At 39.0% G+C, this 15,560-nt stretch overlaps 3 protein-coding genes across 4 annotated transcripts; 2 read left to right on the top strand and 1 right to left on the bottom strand.

Moving 5' to 3' along the window:
* Positions 1–483: 483 nt before the first annotated feature.
* On the top strand, positions 484–3,416 carry mgst3b (microsomal glutathione S-transferase 3b). The gene is made up of 5 exons (XM_034576274.1): positions 484–711; positions 879–906; positions 1,759–1,853; positions 2,162–2,234; positions 3,078–3,416. The coding sequence occupies exons 1-5, from the start codon at positions 586–588 to the stop codon at positions 3,176–3,178; spliced, it is 423 nt and encodes a 140-aa protein (XP_034432165.1). The 5' UTR covers positions 484–585; the 3' UTR covers positions 3,179–3,416.
* Positions 3,417–5,904: 2,488 nt separating this feature from the next.
* On the top strand, positions 5,905–10,396 carry tmem50a (transmembrane protein 50A). Of its 2 annotated transcripts, XM_034576279.1 has the most exons (7): positions 5,905–6,048; positions 6,577–6,686; positions 7,744–7,856; positions 8,516–8,583; positions 8,840–8,932; positions 9,594–9,654; positions 9,742–10,396. In XM_034576279.1, the coding sequence occupies exons 2-7, from the start codon at positions 6,585–6,587 to the stop codon at positions 9,785–9,787; spliced, it is 483 nt and encodes a 160-aa protein (XP_034432170.1). In that variant the 5' UTR covers positions 5,905–6,048; positions 6,577–6,584; the 3' UTR covers positions 9,788–10,396. The 2 variants fall into 2 exon arrangements, with proteins under 2 accessions (XP_034432170.1, XP_034432171.1); XM_034576280.1 differs by lacking the exons at positions 9,594–9,654; positions 9,742–10,396 and adding an exon at positions 9,069–9,094.
* Positions 10,113–14,202, bottom strand: rhd (Rh blood group, D antigen). The gene is made up of 10 exons (XM_034576277.1): positions 13,970–14,202; positions 13,495–13,675; positions 12,190–12,340; positions 11,922–12,069; positions 11,635–11,807; positions 11,341–11,478; positions 11,125–11,252; positions 10,964–11,043; positions 10,654–10,727; positions 10,113–10,564 (listed from the first exon to the last, which is right to left on the bottom strand). The coding sequence occupies exons 1-10, from the start codon at positions 14,118–14,120 to the stop codon at positions 10,538–10,540; spliced, it is 1,251 nt and encodes a 416-aa protein (XP_034432168.1). The 5' UTR covers positions 14,121–14,202; the 3' UTR covers positions 10,113–10,537.
* Positions 14,203–15,560: the final 1,358 nt, after the last annotated feature.

The following is a 15,560-nucleotide window of genomic DNA, read 5'->3' on the forward strand; positions in this document are numbered from 1 at the left end:
ATGAAAAAAATATGGTATACAATTCAATCAAAAACGACAAGACAAAACTTTGCACATGGTGCTTCCATATAAAACACATTGTTCAGGCTTTACTAATTTAATCACAGTTTAGTGTCTGATTTCTTTTTTGGAATCGTTGTATGTATGTTCTATTTGTAGTCAGTATTTCCCATAGAGACTAAAAAAGGTTCAGAATAAACTGTCTTTTACTATAAATATCATTCTTACCATAAAAATGTGTATAGTTATTTTCTAAAATAATAATTGAGTCACTTTTGATATATGAACAAAATCATTGTATACATAAAAACAAATAAATGAATGACAAATAATCTCAGGTTCGTTATTGCAGAAAAAGCGATTCACGTCAAATTCATCTGTGGGTCTAGAAAGCAGCTGGTTTACAGGACAAAACAAAGAAAGGATTTTGAATGATATAAGCGTGAGTAAGCGGGGCATGAAATCTCGCGATGTTTTACGCAGTTTTGTTTACTTGGCGACTTCCTCCTCTGAGCCAGTGCGGTTAAAGTCTCCACAGCACCGTGTGTTCCTGCAGCTGAAACCCGAACAACACATCGAGCAGAGATGGACGTCCTCACCGTGTTACCCTCCAACTTTGGTTACGCTATATTTACTTACCTGTACAGCTGGTTGATGCTGGGGTATTTAGCAGTCAAGGTTGGGGCTGCCAGGAAGAAGTACGACGTTAAGGTTGGTGAAGTTCGACTTTAAGATAATTATCTTGACGGTTGAATGTGAAGAAGTCTGTGCTGTGTTTTTTTTTTTTTTTTTGTTCCTGTTCTTTTTAAATGTGTTCATGTTTTATTGAATCTTTAAATGTGTTATGGCAGCATTTCTAACATGTATGATCTTTGCAGTATCCCACCATGTACAGTGACAAGGAGCAAGTTCTTAGTTAGGCTGCTATAGGTTTAGAAGGTCGGGGGACACATGACACACGGAGCTTCTCTTTCCAGCTTCTCCTTCCTCTTCTCAATCTTTATCACATCAAAGTAATTCATATCCCATCAATACATGTTACTGACTTGACTTCTTCCCCGGAGTCCCTTTGCCTTATCGTCCGCAGATCCAGGGCCGCGGCTGTGGCCACATCATGGATTAGGATCTGGGGATCACGTATCAGAGATCGTAATGGTGGATCCAGTATGGCGGATTCTGCATCGTGCTGGCTGATCGTGATAACAAAGGCAGATCCTTTATCGTGTTGCCATCAGATACTGGTAGTGGACCACGGCCGAGGTGGCAGCTGATGATGGATCCTAATGGCGGCAGTGGACAATAACTGTGGACTATAGTGGCATCCGATCTTGATGGTGGATCATGATCTTGCTGGCTGCTGACCATGGACTATGATTGCAGCAGGACTGCTCGATACATAGTATTTCTCCTCAGACACTTGACCATTAATGACATTAATCCACCAATTCACTGACCTTCAGTTATACTTCAAAATGTTTACCCTAATCAATGCTGCTAAAACCTTTATCTTGATGTTCTCCTTTACACTTGACATCCATTGCACTTCTGTCCGTCCTGGGAGAGGGATCCCTCACATGTGGCTCTCTCTGAGGTTTCTACGTTCTTTTTTTCCCTGTTAAAAGGGTTTTTAAGTAGTTTTTCCTTACTCTTGTTGAGGGTTAAGGGCAGAGGATGTCACACCATGTTAAAGCCCTATGAGACAAATTGTGATTTGTGAATATGGGCTATACAAATAAAATTTGATTGATTGATTGATTGAAGTGTTCAACTGTATCCAGAGAGCACATCAGAACACCCTGGAGGTTTACCCTCAGTGGCTGGTGTTCCAGACCCTTGCGGCTCTTGTCTATCCGGTATGTGTCATTTCTAGATAATTGTGATCATAATTGAAGTTACATATGTATGCTTTTTGGGCAAAACTTATACATATTCATTTTGGCTGCACTATCTGTACTCAGAGGTGGATATTATGGGCTACATAAGTTGGTGTAACATGTTATGACAGGTTTGTGGGAGGGGCAACCACTCCTTGTGATCTTTGGCATAAATTCTTCAGATAACGGTCAAGGGAAAAAAGCAGTGTCATTGTGATAAAGAATATTGTCATTAAACTAACCCTTGTGTCATCCCTTTGTTTCTGATTCCCTGTTTTTAATCTTAGTTGTCAGCATCTGTGCTGGGGGCTATTTGGGTGACCAGCAGGTTTTCCTATGCCTGGGGTTACTACACAGGAGGTAAGATTGACTTTAATGGCTAATGGTTTGTGACAGGATGTAACATCAAGGCCAAAGGTACGGGGGCCCAGAGGGTCAAAGCACAACGACACTTGCCGAACACAGGAAGGGAGCGACATTACTTCTTGTTCGATGTCTTATATATATACTAGAAATAAACATACAACAAGGTAAAATCTGTTCTGTGAAATGTTGTAATGTTTTCTGCAAATGTCGTTGTGCATTGTCCCTCAGGGCCACTGTACAAATGCACCTAAATCATGTAGCCACTGTTTATATGTCAATTAATTTTTACACACAATTCTAGGCTGACCTCTTATATTTTAAATAAAGTTTCACTAATATTAATGTGTTGAGTGTTGACATGAGCTCTATGTGTTAAGGGGCCTTTAAAGATTAAAACAGTATATAAGTATATCATTTGCTATAAGGTCATAACTCATCCATTTTTTCTTCCACTTCACTGCAAGGATTTGTAATTTACACTAAATACTGTTAATAATATTGTGGCATCACAAGTGTAAAGGCTGCAGTCCGAGTATAACAGAGGTTACAGCACAGTGATTGTTTGAGCCTATATATTGCTTTTCACCTATCAGCAAAAGTTAGTGATGAAAACATATGTACATCTATTTGGTCTAAATTGTGGTAATGGTTTAAATTAATTGGTTAAGTAGTTGTCATTTAATATGTTATCTGCTAAATTTCGAAAGTTTCAAAATCACACCTGGAAAAACTCTCTCAAAATGTATGTTCATTGTTCATGATAAATAGTAGTTATGTGTTTCCTATGATTCTGCTTTAGTGACCATTTGTATTGTCCTGTTTTGTGTTTTATTCCAGATCCATCCAAGAGGATGAATGCTGCCTATGGTTACATTGGATACTTTGGAGTCATCTTTCTGTCCATATCTGTCGCCTTACAATTGCTTGGTCTCTTTTAAGGTTGTCCTTTCTTCTGACTGATGAGTTCGCTCATCTATATTAGCTTACATGACATTTTCGAATGTATCGACAATAAAGTAACATTACAATTCTTTAAATGCTGTTTTTTCTAGATATATGTGAAACACACTTTTGTAGACCACTAAATCGATGCTTGATATCTTTGTATTCCAGTATTTGTTATGAATGTCTGCTTCGTGTAATCACTGACAATAAAGAGGATTCTTGTGAACATTATGTATCACAGACTCATCTGTCAAACATTCCCTTGGACTCAAAGATTTATTAATTAGAGTTTGCTGGTCAAAAGCATAGACTGTATATAAAGATGGACAACATGACAGTTCGCTAAAAGTGAAGCCAAAGCCCTTTGATCACCACCAGGTAGCTGGCCGCAGTGTAGGTCATAAACCTGACTTCTCCATGTTATTCGTTTGGGCATGTGCCAAACTAAAAAGTCAAAGTACACGTCAAGTACATTTTTCTCAAAGATGGTTTATGTCATGTAGTTCTTATCACACTGATGTTCGTGTAAGTATTAATTTTTCTTTTAACTTTGGTTTTAATTAGTTATTTGATGCTCTGAAAATGGGGTGAAACTTAATGATTGACAAATGAGACTGACTCACGACTGGTCGAGTGCATGTATCAGTGGGATCTCAGTACCACGCGGCTACATCCCCCTAACGCTACTGTGCAGACACTGGCTCCAAATGTGCATGATGGCAGCGTGAGTATCCAGGATATTTTGTCTTCATTTCTGGACAGTGGGAAGAATTAGAGAGGTGTCCCTGCAACCTCTTATGGCAAAAAAACCCCACTCAAATGTTTAATAGGACACAATTATGACATTTTATATCCAAAAGGTCCAGGGTCAACTTATTGTGACATCAACACGTTCTGCAAAAACACTTTTCTGGTCATTGTTCAACCAGCCGTAGCAGAAAGGGAGATTCTAGTTTACTTATAATCCATTAAATCACCCTGTCCCTTACAACTGTTTCTTGTATTTCATCAATGGCAGAAAGGTTTTAACCCAACTTTGATCAAATTGGTAGGAAGGTAAATAGCACTAATGGTAGTAGGTGGACATTTTATTGAAACATATGCTTAGTAAATACAGAGTAACCTTTAGACATTTATATTTTTATCTGCAATATTGACCATTTTCCTGCTCCACAAAGTGCTCATTTCTCTAGATTACTTCTTCTATCCTACTTTCTCTTCCTCTCTGTTCAGTGCTACTTCTGGCTCTTTGTATATACCTACATTATAAAAAAAATTGTTTCGAGAGCTGCCTTTATTCCCTCCATTGTACTGAGATAAGACGAGGTGCATCTTTGTAAGAGCTGAGTTCATTCTTTAGTGGAAATGCAATGGATTCCACTTCGATTTCCTCTTAGAGTAATATCTTTCTTTCATGTTGCATTAATTTATAATACATGAAAATAAAAGAGTAATGAGGACTGACCTAAATGCAACAAAAATGTATAATTTCTCACCGAAATGAGGATAGCATCAAGAAAAAAGACATAAAAGTGTCTCAGTCTGCATCGTCAAGCACCTGGCAGCAGTGTTTTGCAGAACCAACCGAAGAAGCGTTGGATTCCAAGGAGGGATGAAAATGGGGTTAAACGTGTCAATACAAGGCTTTCCATTAACTTATATGACTATTTGTAAACAATTGCTCTCCTGTCAGGAAAAACTCCTGGTCAATGATTTCTTCAAGAGAGTGATGTTGTGTGATACCACTGCCTCGCATACAGTATGTTCTTTATAGTCCTCTACCCAGTTGAAAGCACAGTAGAGTGTGAATAATGAAAGGGTTAGCAGGAGGCTTTATGGCCCCATGTGACTCACACATGATGTCCCAACCAAGCACAAATGTCCTATGAGGTGGAGGATACAGCGAATGACTGAAGATCTACAAACTATATTAGATGAAGTCAAATGTTTGAAATTTGACTTCAAATTTGAAATTCCAAGATTTATTTATTTTTTACTTTATTTAACGTTACGAGAATTTTTCACCATTTTCCTTTGTATCATACAATGATCTTGATTAAACAAATCAGGCATGACTGATATTTATGAGTGTGAGGATTGTGGTGCAGCTTTACTAAATCTAGGGAGACTATTGGGCCTTGGCTGAGGTGAGCACCATTCTAGTTTTTGATTGTTTGCCCGGAAGTCTTTATTTTTAACTTGTGAAGCACCTTGTAGCTATGTTTTGAAATGTGTTATATAGATAGATAGATAACCTCTTCTTCTTTTTCATTTTCATTTTCTTTTTCTTTTTCTTTTTCTTTTTCTTTTTCTTTTTCTTTTTCTTTTTCTTTTTCTTTTTCTTCTTCGTCTTATTGTTTTTATTATTATTATCATCATCACCATCATTATTATCATTATGATTAATTTACTATCACAATAATCATAATTTTATAAATATTATACTTTTATACTTTTTATAATTATTAATATAATTATTAATATAATTATTAATATAATTATTAATATAATTATTAATATTATTATTATTATTATTAGTAGTAGTAGTAGTAGCAGTTGTAGAAGTAAATGCCAACGTCAATGGATCTCTACAAAATGCTCATCCACTGTGTTTCATATTGAGTGAAATATAAGTTTATGAACGTATTACTATCCCTACTTATCAGGTTTACTACAAATCGAGTACTTGCGTAGTATTTTCATGTACTTTTGAGAACAAGTCCCGTCATGTCCCACGGTTCCTGAACGCAGCGGCTCTCTCGCGTACAGGATGTGGACTAACTGCGCATGTGCGTGACCCGAGCTCCTTCTGAAGCAGAGTCTGGTTGAACCGGGGGGTCCGCACCAAAACAGCGACTAAAAGGTAACGAATCCATCTCAAAACCACTTTGGCGTGAAATAAGGGCATTTAGGCGCGTATGGTTGCTTGGTTCAGACACTGTCCTTCGAGCTACGACGTTATTTTCCGCCTCTTACGCAGGAGGAAGAAACCTTGGGAAATGTTCGCTGGTATCAAAGCGATGAACAAAAGCCTCGACACGGCCGTGTTTGTTTTCTGCGGTGTGGACTCTGTGTGCTTCTGCTGCGTGTTAAAGTGATATGTCGACACACTGGAGGTTAAATATGTGTTAGTCTGCTGCTGATCTAGTGGATACAGATGGAGTTAGTGTTGTTGGTGTTCAGTGTTTGACTGAGGGAGCTGAGCATCATCTTTACTGCTCAGCTACTGCGCCCGGAAGTAGGCTACACATTGATTTTACACACTTTAGACCTCGATCTGATAATATATATATATATAATCCACTGTTCATCACAGATACTCGTGTCGTTGATCTAGACTAAAGTGTTTCTCTGAAGTTAATGATGTTGCTTTCACTTTCACACTCAACAGTTGGAGCCATGTCAGGTTTTCTGGACGGAATCCGGTGCGGAGACTGCGAGTGTAATGTGGACTGGGGGGAGAGGAGGAACACCATCGCATCTGTAGCAGCTGGAGTGCTGGTATGAACACTGATATTTTAAAGCCAGTAAATTTCTAGCACTGAATTTTTTTTAATTGAAATTATGCATTAGTATTTTTTGCCACTGAATTTCAGTCTTCAAATTAAGTAATTTTCACTTTTATTTACTTTTATGTTCACAAATTCAGAATAAAAAATTTCACTTTAAAAAAATTAAAAATTAAAGTATATATATTCGACTGCTAAAATTCAGTCCCATTAATTCAGTTGCCAAAATTCAACTCCTAAATTTCAGTTGCAAAAATTCTTATTAAACATCTGGGATACCAGGGAAAATCAATCGAATGTCTCACAACGAACCAAACCTCCGGCCAATCAGATCATGTTTCAGTGGTCATGTGACACTTGCGACAACCCTAAGGAGACGACACAAACGAGAAGCGCCATACTGTCAGCTACGCTACGCCGGTGTTCCAGTTTATTCCAGAAGCTTCAATAATGTTATGTTATAATAATGTATAATATGTCATCCTCTGCGACAATCTCTACAGAATGAGTCAAATTGGGGATTCCTGTTTGTAAATAGTAAACAGAAACTGCTATCCATCCATTATCTATAACGCTTATTCTTTTTAGGAACGAGTGAGCCAATCCCAGCTGACATTGGGTGAGGGGCAGGGTACATCCTGGAAGGTCACCAGCGTATGGCAGTACCAACATTTAGAGACAACCATTCCCACTCACATTCATCCTTATAGTCAATTTAGAGTCTCCAGTTAACCTTCTGTGGGCCGGGGTACCCAGAGAGGAACCCATGCAGACATGGCGGAGAAAGTGCAAATTCGTCTGCATTGTGTCCATCATGCTTTAGAAAAACGCATCAATACGTCCACTCGCTTTTCACATTTTCCTGCAGTATTCTCACTTGGACTCACTCTGACATTTTACCAAGGGGCTGGCAAAACAATATCTGACTGAGACATTTGCATTCTCCCATACTCATATTTCAGGAAAATGGAAAATGTGTGGACTTCAGTGCATGTCTAAAAGCAGCCTCAGTGATCTCCTCTGACTAACTATGAATCGTGTTGTTGCAGTTCTTCACTGGTTGGTGGATCATCATCGACGCGGCAGTGAAATATCCTGATGAGGGAGTGTTTCATCACGCCTACCACACTTGTGGAGTCATTGCTACAGTGGCTTTTCTCATGTAAGTCGGGCTTTGTGGACTATTTCTCTCGGAGGCAATATAATCAAGTTCAGTTTGGCAAAATTGTCAGTGCATGGCCCACTCACTTTGTGTTGCGGCCCTATCATGAGGCCTCTCTCAGCTGATAGAGTTGTTAAGTTGCAACTGAAATGAAACATTTGTTATTACATGACATAAGTACAGCTTTTCAGTCACAACTTGCTATAATGGTAATAAACAAAAGCAGAATGAATATTTTGTTGTTCGTTAGCACCATCAGCTGCTCCTGTCTCTCTCTGCTCTGGTTCTGCTTGGAAAATACTGACGTAATCATCCCAATTTTAAATCCTAAATCAATCAAACATATTCTAAAATTATCAGGGTGACCCCAATAATTCTGGGGCCAGTTCTGGAGGTTTAAGAATCGCTCTGCAACCCCTCACACTACCAGCTAATCTGGGCCGAACATTGGTACCAACCAACGTACCATATTTCTGCAAACATGTTTGGGTAGGATCAAATCAGGGTTAAATAGGCCTGAAATTCCTTTAGTCTGAGCCCATCTTAAGTGGAGACATGTATACAGCATATAAATCCATGTAAGCAATCAGGTAAAAGTAACCTATTAAGTAGCTTCTGATATGTTTGTAATTGTCCCCCCCCCCGTTTGACCCATTTAGGATAAATGCTGTTTCAAATGGACAAGTGAGAGGAGACAGCTACAGTGAAGGCTGCATTGGACAGACGGGTGAGTGTGGTATAAAAGACACGATGAGTTACTCTGTATTATGGGCATATTTCTCCATATACAGTTCATTTTCTTCATTTCCCATTTGTGCTGAGGGTTTCTTCTCTAGTCATTAAAATATTCTGCAGGTCACATGTAGCTTCTATCATACTTTGCCCTAATTTCATTGCAACACATATGCAGTAAAACACAAACCAATAAAGAAGCACCATGTTGAGTGCCACAGTAATCCACCCTCTCTTATCTCTGTCTGCAGGTGCACGAGTGTGGCTCTTCATTGGCTTCATGCTGGCTTTTGGTTCTCTCATCGCCTCCATGTGGATTCTGTTTGGAGGATTTGTGGTGCCTCGTAAGTTTGTCCACTTGGCACATCGCAAGTCACACTGACTGCTCAGTAAGGGTCTCACACATTGGAAATGGACGACCCTCCTGTCCGTACTCTCTCTGCTTTCATTTTGTCCTTATTTGTGGATGTTTTGTGAACGCTTGCAGATAAGGACTGAACGGAGCAGGGCCACTGGAAATCATGGGGGTAGTGTTAACCGCACACAAGCAAGAAATTTCGACAATTAATTTACCGTCCACGTGTCCCTGACCACAACGTGTTTTTAAATGGCGTCACAGACCACAACGGATTTACAACACGGCCACTTTTTTCTCTTTACATTATTACGACTTTCTCCGACCATCCCAGTGTTTGTCAGAAACTCTGGACTCCACCCTGCCCTCTAGTGGATGTAGCGCTTAACAACCATGTCAACATGAACGATGCATGGAAGTTGTGGGCGGTGACGTACATTGTTTGAAACGGATGTATCGGTTTTCATACATAAAGGCAACATAAATGAGCTGTGTTTTCAAAAGAGAGACAGAATAAACTGGAGTAACTGAAGATGCATACCATAGGGAAAAAAAGAAGAAAAAATATTATCCAACTTAAGTGTGATATTGTACCAAATTGTACAAACTGCCCCACTTTATAACCTCTCTGAACCTGTTATCTTTTGCAGAGAAGCCTGTCGTCTACCCGGGTATTGCCGTCTTCTTCCAGAATGCATTCATTTTCTTTGGGTAAGTCAATAGTCCTCAGTGGCATCTTACTTTCAACCCATGCTCAACCTTCACTTTCTCATACCACCCTCCTGTCTCTCCATGCAGGGGTTTGGTCTTCAAGTTTGGACGCACAGAGGATCTGTGGCAGTAATGGACTGTGCGTCTTTATGTCCACTCTTCAACACGTTGCTTTCTATATTGTATGAGACAATATGCCTCACTTTATATATATACAAAACTTTTTTAGCATTAAAATTAACATGTTTAATTTAAACCATTTGCTGTATAATAGCTAAATCATAACTAAGCACAAATTGTAATAGAATCATTGTAAGTTTAAGTAATTTCAAATGTGGCAAATTGTTAAATGTAGCCTAGTTAGAATGGTTTACAAGTTGTGTATAACAAAATGTGTGTTTTGGAAGATTTACTGCCCTGAACTGTCCATGTTTCCTTTGGGTACACTGACTACACTGATTTAATTTGAACTGTCTATTGAGTGGAAATAACATAAGTTATTGTGATACAAAATATATCAAGAGCCATGTTTCAAAATACTGTACACATACACACATACCGAATGTAACCATATTGGGTTGTTTGTAAACACTGTCAGCTCTGAACATCATCCAAATTTATTGTTTATTGCTATACTTACTCCTATACATTTTGCTTGTGTAACATCCAAACCATGAGGTTATTTCGTGACAAATATGACAACATTAAACAAAAACCTACTGAACAATAAATGACTTACATTGATGTTTCTCTGGTTAAACCTTCATTCTTAAAAAAAAAACACCTTTGTATTATAATAATACATTTATATAATATTATACATTGACATGAAAATATTTTTCACTTCCAGGATTCCAGACTTGGCCTGTCTTTCTCCACCTTCTCACTTTTTTACTGCTAGATTAGGAAACTGCAAAATATAGAAATAATTTGTCTTTGAGTCTCACTGGAAACTGTTATTTTCATTGTAGAAAGGGATATATAATGTTGATTACATACCTCCCAGAAAGCCTGGTCATCGAAACATTTCTTGTCCTGGGGTGGTCTCCAGAAGTCCCACTTGAGTATAAGTCCTTAAAGATACAGAAATGTCCCTATGAAAACAAGCTTACGAATGGCACACATAAAAACACAATCCATATACAGCTGGGGTTTTCATCCTTTGAATTGTAGGACACTGTAAAAAGAGGCGTTTTAAGGTTAATTTCATTAAAATACTGAAAACATAACGTTGACACATTTTATTCAGAACCTCCTTATTGAATGTTCTGTCCTCTGTTATATGAGGCTGTTAAAAATGGAAACTTACCTGTGATGATTCCCATGGAAAGACTTAGAGTGACGGTGAGGAGGAGAGTACAAATGTGAACTACAGCAAACCGGATTGCTCTGCAAATGAAGGACACAAGGTATCACACCTTTTCTGAGCTGGGTGCTGTGATGCCTTTCATTTGACTGATGCATTCTTACGTTGTGTGGTCGTCGCAGTCTTTAATCTGCAGGAGAAGATGTGCTGTCCATCCCAGTAAACCAGGGAGTCCGTGTGTACTGAGAACAGCACAGGTGTCGTGGAATTGTAATGCAAGTAGCATTTTAGTCTAGAAAATGATAGATTATCAGGAATCCGGGATGTACATTATTTGATTAAGGACTAAAATGGTTATTTTATTGGTGATTAAAAGAAACCTGGAGATATCTGTGTCCAATTGTTGATACAACAGCAGCAGTGAATCCAATCATCATGGCCTCCCATGGCTGATGAACCACAGACATTGAGACACCAACAGCAACACCACCAGCAAGGGTGCACCGCTGCATATGGATCTGACAGAGAAGCGAAGACATAAAGAGTCAGATCATGCCGACACCAAGCATATTGACTGATATAATTTTAGGGAAGATTTCCTGGTCTCAAGGCAGGCACCCATTCAGTCCAGCTCACTGTGATACATGTTTAAGATATCAGGCGTCAGATCATACCAGGTTGAGTTTTCCCTTGGGACTGGAGAGCACAGACACGGCAGCTGCTGTTACAGAACTGACAGCCAGGGCCAGGTAGGTGCTGCACACGGCCTCGAGCTTTCCCCCGGGACTACGATCATCTACAAGCACCGAGTTAAAACTGGGCCAGAACATCCAGAGGAACACAGTCCCTGCAGAACAGAGAACAGGCTTTCTATTTTGTTCTCCGGTTGAAGGACAGCCATCCCACCTGCTGCACAACAAACCCTAGCAGTAACACCAGGAAAACTATTAGTATTACACACCCAACATGGAGAATAATCCAGATCTGTGGTGGAATCTCTCTTTTTCAAATCGTTGTTCTGAACCTTTCCGATACAGTATCCAGGTCAGCATGAGTCCAAAGAAAGCCCCAAAGATGTGTAGCATCATGATGCTGTTCACCAGCCGCACCTGCAGTCAGGGAACATCAGCAGCAGCAGCGGTATACAGTGCCATCAAAATCAGGACAAGCCAATACACTGGTGTGAAGATCTGATGGCAGGCTGAAACACAGGATCAAATTAAATTTACCTTCAGCAGAGTCTGCAGGGCCCATTTATTCAAGATGAACCCTGACACCTCCAGCAGAGAGATGAGGATGAGCTGAACAGGGTTGGTCTTCCCCAGTACAGCTCCAATCGAAATGAGGACGGAGGCCGTGCACATTTCTGCTTCTACCAAGCTGTATTAAAACATTACAAGCAGTGGTATAAAAGCTAGAACTCTAAAATGATAATAATACTAACAATAAACTTTATTTATATAGCATCTTTCGAAACACACATTTGCAAGGTGCTTTGTGAGTTTATAAATAATAATCATGGGCAAACAATAGAAAAGCAATTTGAAGATTAGACAACATGAAGATAGACAATGGACAAATAACACAGAATAAAAATGTGACAGTTGAGAAAAGAGTAAAACCAATAAAGACAAAACATTATGGAATTATTAAAATAATTGGTTTAAATAAATGAATGAAAACAAAGCCATGAAGGGGAATTCAGACCAAAAATCCTGTGAAAGCACACTTCCTCCTCAACTCCCTCATCCTCGCACCACTCCCCTTCCCTTCTGTTGGTTGTCCCCGGCACATTACGCCACTAAACATGGGGGTATTTGCAATCGCTGGATTCAAAAACTTAAGCCATTTTAATTTGGTTATTCAATTTTAGGCATTTTTACATTTGGAAGAAGAAGAGTTAAGAGCGGTTTGAAAGAAAATAGGGAGTTTGCCAGACGGATCTCCTCAGGGAGATTGTTCCAAATTGTGGGGGCCTGGTCAACCTCAGTCCTCAGGAATGGCTAGTAAAGGGTCTCAGCTCAGGACCTCAGATCTGAAATGTAGTTAGCTGCAAGTCCAGAATGGGCCTAAAAAGTCAACAATAAAGTTTTTTAATCGATTCTAAAATTGATCAGAGGCCAATGAAGAGAAGTTAGAATTGGAGACCGTGGATTTGATGGAAGGTCTGACTGCTGTGTTTTGGATAATCTGAAATTGATGTAAACTCTGCTGGCTCAGGCAGGTGAGAATTGCAATAACCCAAACAAGAGCAAATGAAGGCATGAATAACAATTTCTGGGTTTCTCTTGGATAAAGTTGATCTTAGAGAGTGTTGACATGCTTGTTCAAGGTCAGATTGTTATTAAATGTGACAGGTGCTTTAACGTGTATTTACTGTGCCATGGCCAATAGTCATTATTTGTGTCTCGTCAATATTTGGTTGCAAGACATTTTTGAGCCATCCAACATTTTATGTCAAGGATGAAGATGGAGGTAAAGGAACTAGAAGAGATCGTTCATAAAATCATTGAAAATGAAATGTGATGTGCTACCTCCTCAAATCCAGCCATATCTTTCCACTGTAGGCTTCAATGCCGTTGAGTATGACTGCCCACTGTGTGGCCATGACGGCCACAAGGAGGTTGAAGGCTGAGGCACTGAAACCATAACGCACAAGGAAAGTGCACAAGAAGCCAAAGCCGAAAATCACCATCACGTTCACATCCTGGAACTCTGCAATAAAAGAGACATATAGCATGTTTTAAAACCTGTCACATATCTGAATAACAAATGTGTTAATACAGTCACTTCTGGTTCATTTCTGCTGCGTTTTCAGGAGACAACCCATATCATCTGCCCCAAAAACAGCCAGTAACTGTAGGAGCTTATCATCAAGCAACAGTAATAACTGCAGCCCCTCCCTATACCCCTGACATATAATGTGACTTTATTTAGCTTTTTAAAGAAGCTATAAGATGCAGCTTAAAAGTGTCTACAATTCTATTGTCTTCCAAATTCACTACTCACCTGGGTAGATGTTACTGAAGGTGTCCCCATGTGGCTTTCCATGGTACTGGATCTCAGTATAAAAGGCAAAAATGACAATGAAGCCCAGCTGCAGGAGGAGCAGCATAGGAGCCAGACGGGAGCGCAGACTTGGTGCGTACCGAGGAGCCATTAGAGATGTTCTCTGCTCACTTCTTCTCCAACTGATGCAAGTGGAAGGGTCTGAATAAGGGTGCAACCCTAAACACAACTTTTTTATCAGCTCTGGGCAAGCAGAGTGAAACGGGTCTGGACTGGTCCTGCATATTCAAATTTGATTTTAAAGCTCATTGAAACCTGTCTTTTATTTGAACTAAGAACACTAAGACTCTAGTATTAGAAAGAGAATTTAGGCTTTGATAAATACAATAAGATGAGTTCAAACTTTATTGATCCCACGGTGGGGAAATCCACTTGTTAGAGCAGCAGGTAGTCAAAATGAGGTAGACAAAAGAATAAAAATGGCAATAGAAAAGAAATCTAATAATATGCAGAGAATATGAACCACAGACAGAAATAAAGTAAAGTAAAGTGCAGTGGGACAGAATAATTGTACAAACATGTACATTGTATATATGCATTTGTATAAGGAGGTCCACCTTTATTTAACTCGTCAACTGTTTCCTTTATAAAATGCTATAAAAGATGCTTAAAAGACCATTTAACTACTGCTCTATAGCTGTTCCTCTTTATGTATTGTTGTCTTTGAAAACATGATTTGTTTTTAACATCATGTAAACATCTAACCAATTAGAGTGACCAGATTAATTTGTACACTGTCACTGGAGTGTATGGAAAGAAGAAACCCCAGAGAATATCTGCTTCTTAGATAAAGCAAAGGTCAAGGTGCGTGTGTGTGTTTAATTTACTTTTGAAAACTGAAGATCAAGGAAGATCCTAATGATGCAAATGTCTGGACCTAAAATCCGACAAAGATTTTTGCAAATGAAATGAAAAGTAAAACAGATTTTATGTTGTGTCTTAGTGGACTCTGTATACAAAGTGTGAAGAGCATAATTTTGGTTATTATTAAATAATAAAATATATATTTTACCAATAGGTGATACACTGTTTGGATTACAACAGAAGATGAGCAAGGCCTCGGAGCAGAAACCCTCACACTCATCCACACCCACGCATGCGCATACACACTGCTTATTCCATTCTAAAACAGAATCACTTCTAACCCTAACCCATATTCATATAACTGCGATATTAAGACATGGCATTCGCTAATAAAAAACATATGACAATGTATGTCATATAAATAAGTTTCACTTTAGTTTTTGGTTACATCTACGGGTACAATAAATCATAATTTTAATGATAACTGCAACCAAGGTTGTTGTTTTTTGTCAAACGCACGCTTATAGAGACAATGCACACACATTTTAACCTGGTAGCAATGACCATGGAGAGCGCACATGACCATGGGCCAAATCTGTCAGTAAATATAATAAACCCCAGTTTGTTATAATGTTTGAATTTTTCTGTTTGGCACAAAGTGTATTTTTTCTCTAAAACGCATCTTTTTCCTGCTCACAATAATAAACCAAAAGCAGGGACCTCTACG

The sequence above is a fragment of the Hippoglossus hippoglossus genome, chromosome 22 (genome assembly GCF_009819705.1).
Source record: "Hippoglossus hippoglossus isolate fHipHip1 chromosome 22, fHipHip1.pri, whole genome shotgun sequence".
Taxonomy (NCBI): Eukaryota; Metazoa; Chordata; class Actinopteri; order Pleuronectiformes; family Pleuronectidae; genus Hippoglossus; species Hippoglossus hippoglossus.